Raw genomic sequence first — 18,254 nt, 5'->3', positions numbered from 1 at the left:
CAGGAAGTGATGTTGAACGAGCAGCCGAGGACTGCGGGAACTGCACCGGACATTTACAGAGCAACGGGAGGGACCCGTACCAAGCCTTCTAGGTAATGTTTTGTTTTTTTATGTAGTGTAACTAGGGCTTATTTTTGCTGAAGGCCTTATATTCAAAGCCTCCCTGAAAATTAGGCTAGGGTTTATTTTTGTGGTAGGTCCTATTTTTAGGGAAACAGGGTAACACTTATAGGAGTTGTGGGACGCTACAAGCAATAGAGAAGAAGCTGTCCAGAAACTGCATGGGGTGCAGGAGCAGCTGGAGAATTGCGAAGGAGAGTTGAAATATACCAAGGCGTCCAAAGATTACATTAGGAGTCAGTTTAAGGAAGGTGAGAAGAAGCTGGCTACCATTCTGATGCAGATGACTGAGGTCATTTTGCAGGCTGAAAACTACAAACGACTTGTGGACCAAACCGAGAAGCCTTTGGCCTATTTCTTCCAGCTTTTTCTGCTTCAAAGAGACAAGTTCAGCTGGACAGAAAATGAGTTGTTAGCCAAAATTAGAGAGCTGGAGGAAAAGCATGTTGGATGACTGCAAGAAAAGGAAAATGTCTTCGTAAGAGCAACCCAAGAGAGGAATATGTCTGTAGAAGCGGAAGTACTAAGGCGGAAAATGAGGGATGATAGATAGATACCGTGTTTCCCCGAAAATGGGATCCTGTTTTATATTAATTTTTGCCCCCAAAGAGGCACTGGGTCTTATTTTCGGGGAATGTCTTATACTTGCCTAGTAGGCGCCATCTGGGTCCCTCCCGCTGGTCTGTGGCGTTCCGGCAGTTCTCAGCACTGACAGAACATCACTTCTTGGTAACAGGGTTTTTTAAGCTCCTCCTCTAGCAAGCGATTGCTCTGATTGGTTCTCAAGCGTTGTGGCTCTGCCAATCTCTGTGGCACTCGATGAACCAATCTCAACCATCGCATTGAATGGCTGAGATTGGTTCATCGAGCACCGCAGCGATTGGCTATGCCATGGCTCTCGAGAAACAATCAAAGCAATCTCTTGCTAGAGGCAGGGGTTTACAAACCCAGTTACCAGCAAGTGATGTTCTGTTGGCCTGGAACTGCAGAGACAAGCGAGAGGGACCCGGACGGCGCCTGCTAGGTAAGTATTGCTTTTTTTTCCATGTAGAGTATCTAGGGCTTATTTTTGGGGTAGAGCTTATATTTCAAGTGGTATATTTCCATATTTAAGGCCATATTCACGTTGCTTGCCCTCACACTACCAACATTGTTTCACAGAACAAGGAATCACACTGGCATTTGTATTGGATGGAGTTTTATCATCCCTCTGGATTATTGTACTTATTGGTGTTTGCTGGAATCTACGTGTCGCCGTTTCTACAGGTGTTTCTGTACTTTCCTTTTCATTTAAGACCTCACGGAAGCTCTGGTGGAAAACGTTACAGTGTGGTTGTTCCGAGTCGCCCTCATTGTTGAGGTTCGCTGATGCCTTTCTTCCATGCCCATTACTTTTCTTCCACAAAGCTGTAGCGCTGCTCCCCAAAGGCTGAAGCACGGTGGTATGTGAACGCCTCAGAGGTCTGCAGCTTTTGTTTTGTATATTGGCTGAAGTACAGCAGGTTTTACAGTCTGCTTTATCATATTTGAGGTTACTAGCATGGGCAAATGGGTGCATATACAAAACAGGGGGCAAAATAGCTTTCTCATCTCTTGGTAGATACTGAGGAGCATCCGCCTGTTGAGAAACCTCTAAGCACTGCTTGCTGTTTGCAACTGGGAGTCCACATTCATCATGATTTATGGCATCTTCAGAATACTTGAGCTTTGAAAGAACTTCCTCTGGAATCCTGTAACCATTTCTGGAGGCCCCCTCCAAGCCTTGTGGTAGGCAGCTTAGATTTATACCAAGTACATCAGAAAAGTCGCTACAAGAACAAGCACAATATTATAAGCAAATGCATTAAACTCAAGTGAAAACCACTGACCCCTGATTACCCAGCCCCATAGCCCTCCTGACCCAGCCCCATAGCCCTCCTGACCCAGCCCCATAGCCCTCCTGACCCAGCCCCCGAGCCCTCCTGACCCAGCCCCATAGCCCTCCTGACCCAGCCCCATAGCCCTCCTGACCCAGCCCCATAGCCCTCCTGACCCAGCCCCCGAGTCTCATCGGGTAGCACCTCCGTGCACCAGATGGTAACCTACACTGGCTATAAGCTGGAGGAGAATTCTACTACGATGTATGCCAATTTCTGGTGATCATCATAGATAATGTGATGGGCTGTGCTGAGTTAACGCTAGACTCAAGGGCACTGATCGCCCCCTCACCCGTCTAGAGGCGCTTCTACTGTCTGATTCGTCATAGAGGATCCTGGGCTCATTATTACCAGATTGTGAGTCTTAAATTGTACCCACATAAATGATTCCTTTCAACTGACCGTCATTTTACAGGACGGAAAAGTCTTGCATGTAGGACTTTTTCTTCTGGTATTTTGTGCCAGATCTGTGACGGAACCTGCAAAAGGAAGCTCCAATGCAGATGTGAAAACAGCATTAGGCCCAATGTCCACGGGTGGATTTGATTTGCAGGGTCCGTGCGAGACACCTGCATGGAAGATCCACAATTTAAGCTTCCCATGGGGAATCATGAGCGTCCGCAACTGAATTAAAGCATGCAGATTTGTTTTGCTCCACTTCAGTCAACTGAAGTCAATGGAAGCCGTCCGATCCGCAGGAAAGCAGAAGTTTAACCCCTTTTCTCCCCATTACATAAGGGTACGTCATGGGAGCGGGGTACTTCTCGCAAAATGACCTACCCTTACGTCATAGGGATAGTGCGAGATCATGACAGATCTCGCGCTATACGGCAGCGGGAGCCGGCTGTCACTGAGAGCCGGCCTCCCGCTGCAACAGCAGGGGTACATCGGAGATGCGTCCCCCGCTGTTAACACCTTTCTTGCTGTGATGTAAGTAGATCGCGGCAGGGAAAGGGTTCACAGAGGGAGCGAGCTGTATTGCCAGTGCCTATGATCGCTGTAATAAGTGATAAGGCATTGCAGGAGAGAAGTCCTGCAATGCCTTATTGTAGGGATCATTGTGCTACAGTGTAAGTCCCCTAGAGGGAGAGACAAAAAAAAAATCAAAATAATGTACAAAAAATAAGAATGTTAAAAAAGCCCTTTTTTATGCTTTCTCTCATATTAGCATAGGGAAAAAAAATCACACATATTTGGTATTGTCGTGTCTATAAAGACCCGTACAATAAATCAAACACGTTTTTTATCCTGCAAGGCAAAAAGCATTTTTAAAAAAAGCTACGAAACTAAGGTGAAATGCTAATTTTTAGCATTTTGCCTCCCCAAAAACGCAGTAAAAGTGATAAAAAAAACGTATGTACCCCAAAATGGTAGCAATAAAAACTACAGCTCATCTCGCAGAAAATATGCCCTCAAAGAGCTCAGTCCATGGAAAAATAAAAAAGTTACAGCCATTCATTGAATAACAACTGAGTGCTGCCTCTGATTGGTCACAGCGCTCAGCCAATCAGAGGCAGTGCTTTCAGGAGGTGGGGATTTTTAAATCCTTGGCCAGAAGAAAATGCTTTAGAACAGAGCTGGAAAGCCAGAAAGAAGACGCGCCGGAGCCCCGACTGTGCCAGAGAGGTTATGTAATTTTTTCCCCAGCAGTTAGGGCTTATTTAAGTGAAAGAACGCTATTTTTTGCATTGAGTTTGCTGGAATGGACTTTGGATGCCATCTCGCATTTGCAGAGCTCATGAGCTAACAGTAAAGTGGAAACTGCCAAGACGTTGCTCCATTATTGAAACTACACCCCACAAGGAGTTCAGCCAGGGGGGGTTTAGTGAGCGTTGTGACCCTACAGGTATTCATGTTGATTGGATGGTGTAAAGGTTCACCCGGCATCCAGCAATTCCATATATGTGAATATAAACTGCTGTGTGAGCGGCGCACTGCAGGGCTCAGAAAGGGAGAACCAACATTTGGCTTTTGTAGTATGAAATTTGCTGGATTTGCTCACATCACTCCTGTGAGATTGCGATCCTCAGGAACGCGTATCATGCGCATTAAAGGATTGATTTCAATTTTAAACATCACACAGCACGCAATGTCTTAAGGTCCCATTGAAAACAAAGGGCAAGGCAATCCGAGGGAACACCCAAAGACAGAACGCCATCACTGCTGTAGGCGGTGACGAGTCCGAGTGATAGACATCGGCTGTATCCCCACTGACCACGCTCATTGCCATCACTGCTATAGGCCGTTACGAGTCCTAGTGATGGACATCCGCTGTATCCCCACTGACCATGCTCATTGCCATCACTGCTATAGACCGTTACGAGTCCTAGTGATGGACATCTGCTGTATCCCCACTGACCACGCTCATTGCCATCACTGCTATAGACCGTTACGAGTCCTAGTGATAGACATCTGCTGTATCCCCACTGACCATGCTCATCGTCATCACTGCTATAGACCGTGATGAGTCCTAGTGATGGACATCCGCTGTATCCCCACTGACCACGCTCATCACCATCACAGCTATAGGCCGTTACAAGTCCTAGTGATGGACATCCGCTGTATCCCCACTGACCACGCTCATCACCATCACTGCTATAGGCCGTTACAAGTCCTAGTGATGGACATCCGCTGTATCCCCACTGACCACGCTCATCACCATCACTGCTATAGGCCGTTACGAGTCCTAGTGATAGACATCTGCTGTATCCCCACTGACCACGCTCATCGTCATCACTGCTATAGACCGTGATGAGTCCTAGTGATGGACATCTGCTGTATCCCCACTGACCACGCTCATCACCATCACTGCTATAGGCCGTTACAAGTCCTAGTGATGGACATCCGCTGTATCCCCACTGACCACGCTCATCACCATCACAGCTATAGGCCGTTACAAGTCCTAGTGATGGACATCCGCTGTATCCCCACTGACCACGCTCATCACCATCACTGCTATAGGCCGTTACAAGTCCTAGTGATGGACATCCGCTGTATCCCCACTGACCACGCTCATTGCCATCACTGCTATAGACCGTTACAAGTCCTAGTGATGGACATCCGCTGTATCCCCACTGACCACGCTCATCGCCATTACTGCTATAGACCGTTACAAGTCCTAGTGATGGACATCTGCTGACCACGCTCATTGCCATCAGTGCTATAGACCGTGACGAGTCCTAGTGATGGACATCCGCTGTATCCCCACTGACCACGCTCATCACCATCACTGCTATAGGCCGTTACAAGTCCTAGTGATGGACATCCGCTGTATCCCCACTGACCACGCTCATCACCATCACTGCTATAGGCCGTTACGAGTCCTAGTGATAGACATCTGCTGTATCCCCACTGACCACGCTCATCGTCATCACTGCTATAGACCGTGATGAGTCCTAGTGATGGACATCTGCTGTATCCCCACTGACCACGCTCATCGTCATCACTGCTATAGACCGTGATGAGTCCTAGTGATGGACATCTGCTGTATCCCCACTGACCACGCTCATCACCATCACTGCTATAGGCCGTTACAAGTCCTAGTGATGGACATCCGCTGTATCCCCACTGACCACGCTCATCACCATCACAGCTATAGGCCGTTACAAGTCCTAGTGATGGACATCCGCTGTATCCCCACTGACCACGCTCATCACCATCACTGCTATAGGCCGTTACAAGTCCTAGTGATGGACATCCGCTGTATCCCCACTGACCACGCTCATTGCCATCACTGCTATAGACCGTTACGAGTCCTAGTGATGGACATCTGCTGTATCCCCACTGACCACGCTCATTGCCATCACTGCTATAGACCGTTACGAGTCCTAGTGATGGACATCTGCTGTATCCCCACTGACCACGCTCATCACCATCACTGCTATAGGCCGTTACAAGTCCTAGTGATGGACATCCGCTGTATCCCCACTGACCACGCTCATCACCATCACTGCTATAGGCCGTTACAAGTCCTAGTGATGGACATCCGCTGTATCCCCACTGACCACGCTCATCACCATCACTGCTATAGGCCGTTACAAGTCCTAGTGATGGACATCCGCTGTATCCCCACTGACCACGCTCATTGCCATCACTGCTATAGACCGTTACGAGTCCTAGTGATGGACATCCGCTGTATCCCCACTGACCACGCTCACTGCCCTCCTATGCTGTTATATGCTTATAAACAGGTTGGATTTTCGGGGTAAAGTGTTAGAATAGTAAAACGTTTTACCGTTCGGTTTGCAGAGTGAAGGAGTCCCGTCTCCGCTCCCCTCTTGGAGCGTTTTCTTCAGTCTTGAACAAAATTAAACAAACATTAAACAACGGATAACGTTATCTTTTCACACATGACCTTTTATACAATACAATACGTGAGGCCGCTCGCACACAGGCGCTTTTTACCACTGCGTTTTGAATGCCACGGTAATCATGGTATAATGCTTCCATTGATTTCAATGTGGCCTCGCAGATATGAGCTCAAATGCCACGATTTTCGAGCACTGTCTGCTCTATTTTTGAGCGTTTTTGCACTTTTTCTCATCACCCATCACAATGATGGAGGGCAAAAAAAGCCCGTCGGACACAGTAACTGTGTCCAAAGACGGTGGTAAAATGTGTGAGTGTGGCCATAAGGCTGATAGACCACTGCTTACTGGGGAAATCTGCATTGGGTTTATAACAGGGTGCCCTGATGCCGAGTCACCAACATGAGCCATAATCTGTAGAGTAAGCTGTCAGAAAGTCCACTACTACTGCAAGACTAATTGATGATGCAAATTTTGAATTTCTCTATTTTTTAAACAACCCATTAAATATTAAGTTCTGACCTATCAAGTTAGTATTTATTAAAAATGCCTAAATGGGCCCTGCACTAAAAACAAACTTGTGCTTACGTGATAATTAGCAAAATGCAAATCACTTTATTTTAACTAAAATTACTTTTTTGTGCTGAATATCACACTACAGTTTTGGGTACTAGGAGTTCTTGTTTCTAATTTGCTGTCCACTGCCTGTTGTCATGTGAAGTGCAAATTTAGGAATAGGACTCTGAGAGTCCAAGAAATGGGCCATGCAACCCAGTTGTAAAAAGGAGGCGGCGTGCCAGACCAGACTACAGTCAAAAGGGTCATCAGCTGCTTGCTGTAGGAGAGCAGAGGGAGAGGTACCTTCAGGCCTCCTTCACACGGGCTACAAAATCATCGCTACAAAACGCATGTCTGTGAGGCTCATGGTTCCCAACAGGCGCTTTCAGGCTACAAACCATCTCCTATGTGAAAAGAACCCATTGGAAACCATCAGCTTCAGATACATACGTTTTCTAGCAATGTCACATTGCTACAAAATTGTGTGATTTTGTAGCCCATGTGCAACAGGCCTTAACCCCTTCCCCCTCCAGGACATACCGGTACGTCCTGGGAGCCTGGTACTTCCCGCAACAGGACGTAGTGGTACGTCATCGGGATCGCGCAAGATCATGACTGACCTCGCGCTATCCTGCAGCGGGAGTCGGCTGTCAGTCACAGCTGTTAACCCCATTCCCTGTCGCGATCTAAGTAGACCGCGGCGGGGAAAGAGTTCACAGAGGGAGCGCGCTCCCTCTGTGTCTCCGGCCGGCTCTCGCGATGTCATCGCGAGAGCCTGGCCTGTCACCATGGCAACAGGACGCCAGAGACTGGCGTCCTGTATTGCCTATGCCTATGATCGCTGTATAAACGATAAGGCATGGCAAAGCAGTAGCTCTGCCATGCCTTATCACAGCGATCATAGGCACAGTGCTGCAAGTCCCTCAGACTCAAATTGTGTAAAAAAAAGAAAAGAAAAATGTGAAAAAAAGAAAAATGTTAAAAAAAACCCCTTTTTTATGCTTTTTCTAATATAAGCATAAAAAAAAGTTAAAAAAAAAATTAAAACCCCACATATTGGGTATTGACGCGTTCGTAACGACGTGTACAAAAAGTTGAACACGCTTTTTATTTTGTACGACAAAAACTGTAAAAATAAACGCTAAAAAATAGAGGCAAAATGCACATTTTTAGCATTTTGCCTCACAAAAAATGCAATAAAAGTGATCAAAAAAGCCGTACCTTCCCCAAAATGGTACCAATAAAAACTACAGCTCGTCTCGCAAAAAATAAGCCCTCACAGAGCTCCATACATAGAAAAATAAAAACGTTACAGGACTTTGAATGCAGCTATAGAGAAAAAAGATTTCCCAAAAAAGGCTTTTTATTGCAAAAAAGTGTAAAAACCTAAAAAAAATATAAGAATTTTGGTAACCGTACCGACCCGCAGAAAAAAATCCAGTGTGTCATTTATGCTGCATGATTAACGCTGTAAAAAAAAAATCTATGTCAGAATTGATGCGTTTTCTCTCCCTGTTATCATAAAAAAAATAAATGTTTTACAATGTAGTCTATGTACCCAAAAATGGCACCAATAAAAACTACAGCTTGCCACGCAAAAAACAAGCCCTTATAAGGCCACATCGACGGAAAAGTTAAAAAGTTATGGCTTTTGAAAAATGGAGATGGAAAAATACCAAAAAATCGCTTCGTCCTCAACGCCAAAATAGGCCATGTCATTAAGGGGTTAATATGATGATCAGGTAACCAGTCACAGAATCTGAGCATGGGATCAGCCACAATTAGGGTTGCCACCTGGCCGGTAATTAAATGGCCTGGGCAGTATTTTGTTTTTTTACCGGCCATATTACAGGCTGGTATTTTTGAATACCAGCCCTGACCGCCCATCTGACACTGAGGCTGGTATTCTCAGTGATTCCCAACGGGGGTGCCGCAGCTCCCTGATGGTATTCACACTGGGGGGGTCTAATACTCACCTACCGCCAGTGTTCCAGTGCACTTGCGGGTCCCCATCGCTCCTGCAGGCTGCCACAATGTCCTCCGTGCCAGCAGAGCATTTATTTCTGCAAGCGGGGCTTCAATTCCCCGCCTCCAGCAAAGTTTGATTGGCTAGCCAGTGCAGGCATCAGCCAATTAGAAGCCGGCACTGGGTTAACCAATCACAGCCATTCAATGATGCCATTGCTTTTCTTGCTTCTGTCTTAGCTGCTCATTGAAGTCCATGGAGAGAGTGGAATCATATCTGCAGTGCTCAGTACTGCTGTATACTGTCCTCCATACTGCTGTTATTTATGGTGGGTGTGCTACAGAGAGCTGGGGAGGAAGATAGTCTGCTCTCCTGTATGCAATGTATAGGAGACATAATAGAAGCTATTCTCCTCCTACTAGCTCAGGGAAAACTAAGAATTAGAGATGGAGGCTGTAGCTGGAAAACAGGTAAAAAATGCAATATAGAAGTCCTATAATGGAGTCATGTGAAAGGCGCTCTACAGTCTCAGTCACCAGAGGTTTAGTGGCAACATATAGCCATAGAACTATGTTAGCGTCTTAGTTCACACTAGAAGGCAAACTATCAACCAAATATTAGTTTTTACCTGTTTAAATGACAAATCGGAGCGGCTGTCAGAGTTCTGGCCGTCTCCCTCTTCTTCTGTGTAACTCTGCGACTTTGCTGGAAGGGAGTGATGGAGGCCGTTTGATATGGCATTAAGCCGAAAGAGAAGCTCGTCTATCAGGTCCTCAAATTCATCCAGGTAGTAACTCTGTCAACAGCAGAAAAACTGTTTGAAACTAGATGAGCATTATGTATAACTGGAACACTATCCCAACGTATTAATAATAGTAGGCTTACACTACAAACACACAGAGGCGCTGCGAGAGCGCGTACAGAAGACAAGAGACATCACATAAAGCAGTAACTCCACTGAGTCTACATCCTGTAATCATGGCACAACACACCGGCACCATTAAGCAGACACGGGCCAAGAAGGATCTCCATGGTCAGCACGCCTTCAACATCGGTAGGGATCCTGTTGACAAAACTGCATCAAACTGCTGGCCGGCTCGGGGATTCTCTTTGGAGAAACAGAGGGGTTCATGATCGTCCTGTGGGATCAAATCATAAACACAGAAACCTACAGGAAACCCATCCTGAAAGACATCACACTTACTGATGACAGAAAATGCCACATGGTGCCGGAAACACTACAACACATCACCTCCGGCGGCTCCCGGCACAGACCGATTACCCAGACATCATCAAATAACCAATGAAATCCACCAAGAGCTCGTAGACAAGCGCCAAATATCAGGCACCCATATCCCATCCTACAAATACACCCACATCCTAGAAAACACCACAGATTGTACCAGGACAGCCGTAATCAGCCAGGCCACCACAAGACATCACACTCATGGACAGCACAACCACATCCATCATAGACATCTCCGTCCCAAACACTCACAACAGTCACCATACGCTGAGGGAACCGATCCACTGCGCCGGTGGGGAACGGATGGGGTACTTGTACTGGTCATCCTCTCCACCGCCGGGGTTGGACCACACAGACCACACACAAGTATAGGGACTTTACATCTAAACAAAAACTTATTCATGTTGCTGAGATGTTGTCTGGCAGCGGTGAGTTGGGGGATTCTACCCCCCGTTCCATCTGCTCCCCCCCGTCACTCCACGCCGGCACCCGGATCTTTTGAGGCGAGCGGGGAGGTACTCACAAAAGGCAATACTCGCTAGAGTAATTTGCCTTAATGAGTACGCTCGTTCATCTCTATTAATGAAACCTCTCTGAAATGACTGGCCAAAATTTGCACTAAAAATGGCCTTTTATGGGGTCCTCAAAATAAAAAACATACAGAATAGAAGTTAAATTGTCAGCAAACATGCGCAATACAAAGAGGAAACACGCAAAATGATGAAACGCCCCAAATCAGATCATCTACGACACAGTTAGCATATAGCAGAGCTGTATTATATCCGCTACGTTCATTGTGCCCTCCACAGACATTACCAACACATCAGACTAAGATGTAATTAAGGCCCACAATGGACAATATAGACATAAAATAAGACCTGTCAAGATTTTTGGGATTGGCTGCAATATAAGCCCTACCCTGATAATAAGCCCCAGCTGCACTACATATATTACAAACCAAAGTAAAGGTAAAAACAACATTAATGCATAAACGTACCGATAAGAGGAGCTTGGCATCACGTTTCTGTGCATATTGTTATTTTTGCCTTTCCTTTTGTTTGTAATGTATGTGGCCTTTGAGCCTTTATTACTGTTTTATTACATTACCTGTGGATACCTGCCGTTGGGAGCGCCATTACCTTGTACCGCTTACCAGGACTGGGTGTTTTCTGATAAAGCCCCCTGTGAAGTAAGTCCCCACTTGCATATTTATGATCTGTCACCTGGAGCACTGGCGTGCTTTTATAAACTCTGTTTCTACTGGCTTCCCTCCAATTAATCCTGGATTTGGGGTTCCCCACGGACGCTCTCCTATTCCTCGGATGTCCATGTGACCAGGGAGGATACACTACCTAATTTTATCGCATACTGGGACTCCAGGCGTAGAGGACTGCCCACTCAGGGCCGCCCACCCACGCCAGGTAAGTCTGCCTCTTTTTAGAGTAATCATCCTCTGGCTGTAATCCCAGGATAATTACTTTATCTAGTAATCACTTGCTGGAGGCGGGGTTTTCAAACACCGTTACCAACAAACGAAGCTCTGTCGGCGCTGAGGACCGCATGGAAGCCTGCCGGAGAGCCGGAGACCAGTGGGAGGGACCCAGGCAGCGCCTGCTAGGTGAGTATAAGACACCCCTGAAAATAAGATCTTGTGCCTTTTTTGGGGGCAAAAATTAATATAAGACAGGGTCTTATTTTCAGGGAAACAGTATTATATCATAAAAAGGCTGAGATCACAAAATAGAACAAGTAATGGTTCCAGAAATATGCTACCCATAACCAACTTAGTGTGGCAAACTCCGCCTAGAAGCAGGGCGATCGCCAAAATAGGGGTGGTTCCATGTCAGGAGCCTAAGGGGCCTAGTCGGTTCCTAGATGGAGGACAGGTTAGATGTTTAATGCAGACAGAAAGAGCAATGTATATAAACACAGTGTAAGGTAGACATGAATAAACCCCACACAGAAGAAATAGCCACATGTACTTAACAGGAGTCCGCTGTCTCAGCAAACACCTCCGGCTGGACAATAACCGGCGCCCATGTAGAGGCGGGGCCAGAATAAATGCACTTCAATTATGGCTGATTAGCGGGCTTGGGAAAACCTCTCCCTGTTGGCCCGACTAGGCCTTACACCATAGATATAGCAGGGCAGTGAAGAAGGGGACAGAACACAGCCCATTGAGGGATTTCTGACAAACGACACCTTTAGGAGCCTTGTGCAGTGACACAAAGATGACACTCATTGGCACCTGGCGCTCAATGACAGGGCGCATGCGCCAAAGACATAGTCATGTGGGCCGGGCCTGATGTCACCCTAACTTCACTTTCTGATGGCAGCCGGAATGCTGCAATAACATTTTCCATTAATTCCCTCATCCTGGGACGTTTTGTCCTAGTAGGTTATGAGTATAAATACAAGGGTATACAGCAGTGCTCTCCTTGTGAAGTCCTGGTTTACCCCATCCATGACTTGTAGCATATGATGGGAGTTTGGGTTTTATAGTAGCTGGGGAGCTAGAGCTGGAAGAAGGCTGCTATACAGCACAGAGCAGACTGCCCTTTGCAGAATGTCGAGGTGCATTGTCCACATGTATGGATGCACCACGACACGAGTGACGTCAGATGAAGGCGCCGCGGTCCAACATGTGAACGCCGCTACCTTTATCTACTTAAGTGTAATGCATAGGAGTAAAGGGGTTCATTTGATATCCCGGAACGCGTATTTTCTATATGTATGTCTGAATGTTTACCTTATTGGATATTTGCCGAATAAACAAATAGAAGACGGATCCTTGTGACCTACAGCTGTATCTTACAGGCTAACCTGGAGTGACTGCATATCCTCCCGGTGAAGTAAGTTCACTAAACCTCTATATAGATTTCATAGATAAAAAAGTAGCGCAAGGAAAACAGTGTTTTTCTGTCTCTTCTTATTCTGTTTATTACTGAGGTTAATCACCCCGGGTACCTTTTTCTTTGCTGCTCTCCCTACATCTGAGAAAACCTGTCTGAAAACCGAAGTGGCCCTTTTAGTGTGGAGTCCTGTCCCACGGCAGGCCCCATACCAGGTAAATCCACTGTCATTTATATTATACTAATATCTGGTCTTATCTCCATTTCTGGAGCGCGGTCATTTCATCACTTTTTTAAAGGAGTTGTCCTGGAGAAAAGTATGGCCGCTTTCTTCTAGAAACAGTGCCGCCCCTTTTTTACAGGCTGTGTCTGTTATTGCAGCTCAGCTGTGTTGAAGTGTATGAGGCTGAGCTGCAATACTGCACACAACCTGTATACAGGTGTGGTGCTGTTTGTTGGAAAAAATGTGGCTATGGTTTTCCGATCCTGTACAAGCCCCTTAAAGAAGGTCACTCTACTTGGACTATAATGTAACTGTAAACCGGTGACAGAGACGTCTGGTCTCCACGGGGTTAATTCTCAGAGGCTTTTACAGGAGATTCCATTGGTTAAATGTAAGGCTTCTTTCACATGAGCGCATATCGGCCGGCCGTGAAATTTCCCGGCCGGCCGATATGCGCTGTGATCTGATGCATTGGATTCCAATGCATCAGAGCACATGGGCGTATTTGCGAGCCGTAAAAACGCTTGGCCGGCCAATATAGCGCCGGGCATTTTTACGTCGAGCCCAAAACATAGCTCTGGAATTATGTTTTCGTCCGGAACCCATGGCAGCAGCTGTAGATAGGAGGGAGCTTAGCAGCATGGCTGCTAAACTACCTTCCTCTGTTCTCCTCCCCTTCCCCGTGCAGGCTTACCTCTCCTCCCCGCTTGGTCTGTGCAATGGGAGAGGGCGGGGCGGGGGCGGAGCAAAGTACTTTTCCACCCCACCTCCCCCCATTGATGGATAAGGACAGGGGGCGAGACATGGGCGGGGCTAAGCACCCGCTCTGTCCATAGCCATCAATGGGAGGAGGCGGGTTGGACCGTCGCTTAGCTCCGCTCCTGCCCCCTTCCATTGCACAGACCAAGTGGGGAGGAAGAGAGTTAAGCCTGCGATGGGGAGGGAGGGGAAATGGGAGATGGCAAATGTGCCGACCTCACCAGGCCATATGAACGGGCGCACAAACGTTTGATTTGTGCGCCTGTTCACCAGTTTTTTCGCCCCCAACGTAGTGTATATCGGCCGGCCGTAAAAACAGACGGCCAATATGCGTTCGTGTGAAAGAAGCCTAAAGATGTATGAATGTGTCGGGCTGTTAGGAGCCGCTCAGGTTTTTATACATTATGTCTTAACGAGCGCCTCTAGTTACTTACACTGCTCGTTACACAAACGCCATCTGTCTGCTTCTGTCTTTGTCCACAGACTACTGAAAGCACCAGTCGTCTTGTATGAGATGCCAGTTCTGCCAGTGTCACCAGATGCTTGCTGCGTTGCGCCTTCTTGGAGTATTTGCCAACAGAAGTAAGAATTTCTTTGAGCTGTCAAAAAATAAACAAACTTTTAAATATAAGCAGTTGAACTTAAAGGGGCTGTGCCAAGTTTGTGACTTATCCCCTAAGCGCAGGTCAGTGTAAGCATGTGCACTGCTGCTGCATCCTTCTATATGGGTCTGTCGCCGTACGCCGTACTTGGCTATCACCAGCAGTCACATAGACATGAATGGGGCCGCAGCATGTATGCACAACTACAGCTACATTTATATGGGGAAAATGGGACCCCCATCCTCATTATTGGTGTAGTCCCATAGGTGGGACCGCCAACGATCAGTGGGTTATCCCCTAACTGTCCATAGGAGATCGGATGAAAGTTAGGCACAACTCCTTTACATTAAACTGAAGTATATCATATTCTAATAGACATAACCAGGGCTACATAGCTAGATTAGTATGGCGGATCGGACAGTAGTTCCATCGCAGAGACATTATGGTACAACATTTTCTTTGTTCCTTGAGCTACTGGCAACTAATTGAACTGAACCCAGAAGTAACAAACCCTCAAACCTGCTTCTTACTCAGAAGTAAACATTTGTTAATATCTGGGATCCATATACAAATACTCCGGGAGCCCCTTCCCATTGCAGCCATTATGGCAGTGGCATTTTCGTTTTTTTCTTCCCTACCTTCTAAGAGCCATAACTTTATTTTTTGTTGAAACAGCCGTATGAGTGCCCATATTTTTTTGTGGGCGGAGTAGCATTTTCTTATGGTACCATCCAATGTAACATGTAACGTAATGTACAAATGACATGACAACAGTATTTTGCGTCGTTACGGTTTCAGTGATACCAAATTTATATTTTTTTAATTAGGTTTTATAATTTTTTAAAAATGAAAAAAAAAACCCTTTTAGAACCTCCTTTGTGTCACCGTGTTATTAAACGTATAACCTGATTGTTTTGGTGATTAAGCCGCCTGAGGACTTGTGTTTTGCGAGCTGTAGTTTTTATCCGTACCATCTGTGGGGAACATACAAGTATTTCGTCCATCTCCAGCTCAATTGGCGTATTGGTCATTTTTTCCCATGTGGGATAAATAGTCTCAGACTCTAATAGCACAATGTTCTGGATGCGGCATTATCAGGTCTGCTTAGTTTATGGTTTACATTTTATATATGATAAATGGGAAGCTGAGTCTTCTGCATGAGGGGATCTTCACCTGGGATGGAATTCCCATAACAGAAAACCTTTCATGGATTTTCGCACAGTTTCTAGTCAAAATACAGGTAGAAATCCACAAGTTACCTGCAGATTTTGATGTCAATTTTGATGTGAATTCAACTCCTTTTCAGAGAGGTCTGAAGAAGGCTGGTCGGAAAAATGCGTCTGGGTCCATTCCCCACATTCTAGTGGAACGCTGAGGAGCTTTATAGTCTTTATAGGTATTAACCCTTCGCATTATCTGTGACCTGCACTTTGCTTTTTCCTTTTTGAAACCGACGATCGTCACACAATTAAACAGAGACAGAATTACCTGCGGCCGAGCACTTCTCTAGTCATGGACACGACATAGAAGATATGGCAGTTATGATACTGAAGGGCGGTTTCTAATCACAAAGCCAAGGAATAATACATTTATAACAACTTTTGACACTTTCAGTAGAAGGCTAAATTGTTCACAAGGATTCATGCATTAATGGGAGGTATCGGAAATCTATAGTGCAGATAACACTCTGGCCTGGTGACCCCCCCAACACTAATTCAGGGACCATAAACCTTCACTCCTTTGTCAGTGTCTATTTAAAGTGGTTTGTTTTTCTGTTGTAGTATTCTTTTAAGTGCAAATTAATCACACTATATCAGTGCCTTGTCATATGTATATGTGTACATATATGAATGCCTCTTCGGATCTGTTTCATTTAAGCCTGAGGCCTCGGTCAGACGGGCGTTTTTTCGTGCGATTTGCGCATGCGATCCACGCATATATAGACCCAATGCTTCGCAATGGAATCAGTCACATGTCCGCTTTTTATGCGGATGTGCGATAAATTATTGGACACAACAATTCGCAGAACGCGCGATTCCTTGTGTTCTATATATGCGCTCAATGGGGCCGGCGGCAGCAGCGCCGACCCCATTGAGAACATATACTATAAAGATCGTTCTCCTCTGCCACAGCTGTAGCAGAGAAGAACGATGTTCGCCTATTGAAAGCAATGGGCTGCCGGCGAGCGCGGGATGAATTTTTGGGAAGGGCTTAAAAATATAAGCCCTTCCCTAAAAAACATCCTAAAATGTGTAAAAAAAAAAAAAAAAAAGTATACTCACGTGAATTCATGAATGGGTGAGTGAGAGCTGCGACCAATCAGAAGCAGCCCATTCAGCAGGCGGGGATTTTAAATCCCCTCCTGCTGAATACTACACAGGGCAGTTCAGGAGAACTGCCGGCTGGGCGCGGGTGAACTCCATCTGCAGGGAAAAGGTGAGTATACTTTTTTTTTTTTTTTTTTTATATATACACATTTTAAAAATATAAGCCCTTCCCGAAAATTCATCCCGCGCTCGCCGGCAGCCCATTGCTTTCAATGGAGCCGGGAGTCGGCTATATTGCCGGCTCCATTGAATTCAATAGGCGAACATCGTTCTCCTCTGCCACAGCTGTGGCAGAGGATAGCAGGCAGTGCGGGGCGGTTTCACTGAAACCGCTGCTAGGTGCAGCTTTTTCAGCGAATCGTCGGCCCCAGTCACGCGATTTGCGGATGCGCATCCGTTATACGATTCGCAAATCACGGGGAAAAACGCCGGTGTGACCGAGACCTGAAGAAGAACCCTGCATTGGTTCAAAAGCTCGCTATAACATCATGTATTTTTGTTAGCCATTAAAAAGGTATCATATCTACAAGATTACTTGGTTTCTCTTGCTGGGAACAATCACATTTTGCTCTACTGGCGACACCGGACCAAACTTTTTCATTATAGAAAAAAATAAAGAACGCCAGAACTGCACTGTTCTGGTCACCCAGTCTCCAAGAAAAATGTAATAAAAAGTGATCAAAAAGTCGTTTGTACTCTAGAATGGTACCAACGGAAACTACAGGACGTCTCGCACAAAATGAGACCTTGTACAACTATGTTGAACAAAAAATAAATAAATAAAGTTATGATGGTCAGAATATGGCAGCAGAAAATAATAAAAAAAAACTAAATATCTTTGAAAAGAAATAAAAGTAGTAAAGCAAAAAAAAATAAAAATTAAATAAGTTTGATATCGTAGTAATCGTACTGACCCCTAGAATAAAGTTATCAGGTCATTTTTGTTGCATTTTGTACGTGGTAGAAACAAGACGCACCCACAGATGGCAGAATTTCGTGTTTTTTCCATTTCACTCCACTAAGAATTTTTTTAACGTTTTTCAGTACATTATATGGCACCATTGACAAATACAGCTTGCCCCACAACAAAAAACAATCCCTTATACAGCTGCATCGATGGATAAATAAAAAAAGTTATGATTTTTTAAAAGGGTTTTAAAAAATTACAACTCTTCTGATTCATGCAAGCACAAGACTTAGACCTCAGTCAGACGGGCCTTTTTATGTGAGTATGTTACCTGCGTTTGTGATCCACATCTATATAGAACCAATGCTTTTCAATGGCAGCGGTCATAAGCCCTATATTTACCTACGCACAAAAATGTGCAGCGGTAGATATAGGACAGCGGATTTTAAAAAACGTAGGTAACTGCGGCAT

At 45.6% G+C, this 18,254-nt stretch overlaps 1 protein-coding gene across 1 annotated transcript in view; it reads right to left on the bottom strand.

Moving 5' to 3' along the window:
* Window positions 1-952: 952 nt before the first annotated feature.
* The window catches only part of LOC136586548 (polycystin-1-like protein 1), a 258,667-nt gene continuing 241,365 nt past the window's right edge, over window positions 953-18,254 (bottom strand). The window contains exons 51-54 of the mRNA XM_066584683.1: window positions 14,382-14,546; window positions 9,496-9,663; window positions 6,271-6,332; window positions 953-1,928 (exon numbers count right to left, since the gene is read on the bottom strand). Coding sequence (XP_066440780.1) covers window positions 1,262-1,928; window positions 6,271-6,332; window positions 9,496-9,663; window positions 14,382-14,546 — 1,062 coding nt within the window. The 3' untranslated portion in view covers window positions 953-1,261. The remainder of the gene's footprint in view (window positions 1,929-6,270; window positions 6,333-9,495; window positions 9,664-14,381; window positions 14,547-18,254) is intronic.

This window comes from Eleutherodactylus coqui, chromosome 12 (assembly GCF_035609145.1).
Source record: "Eleutherodactylus coqui strain aEleCoq1 chromosome 12, aEleCoq1.hap1, whole genome shotgun sequence".
In the NCBI taxonomy this organism is placed as follows: Eukaryota; Metazoa; Chordata; class Amphibia; order Anura; family Eleutherodactylidae; genus Eleutherodactylus; species Eleutherodactylus coqui.
Note: the sequence above shows the minus strand (reverse complement) of the source record. Positions and strands in the feature narration are given on the sequence as shown.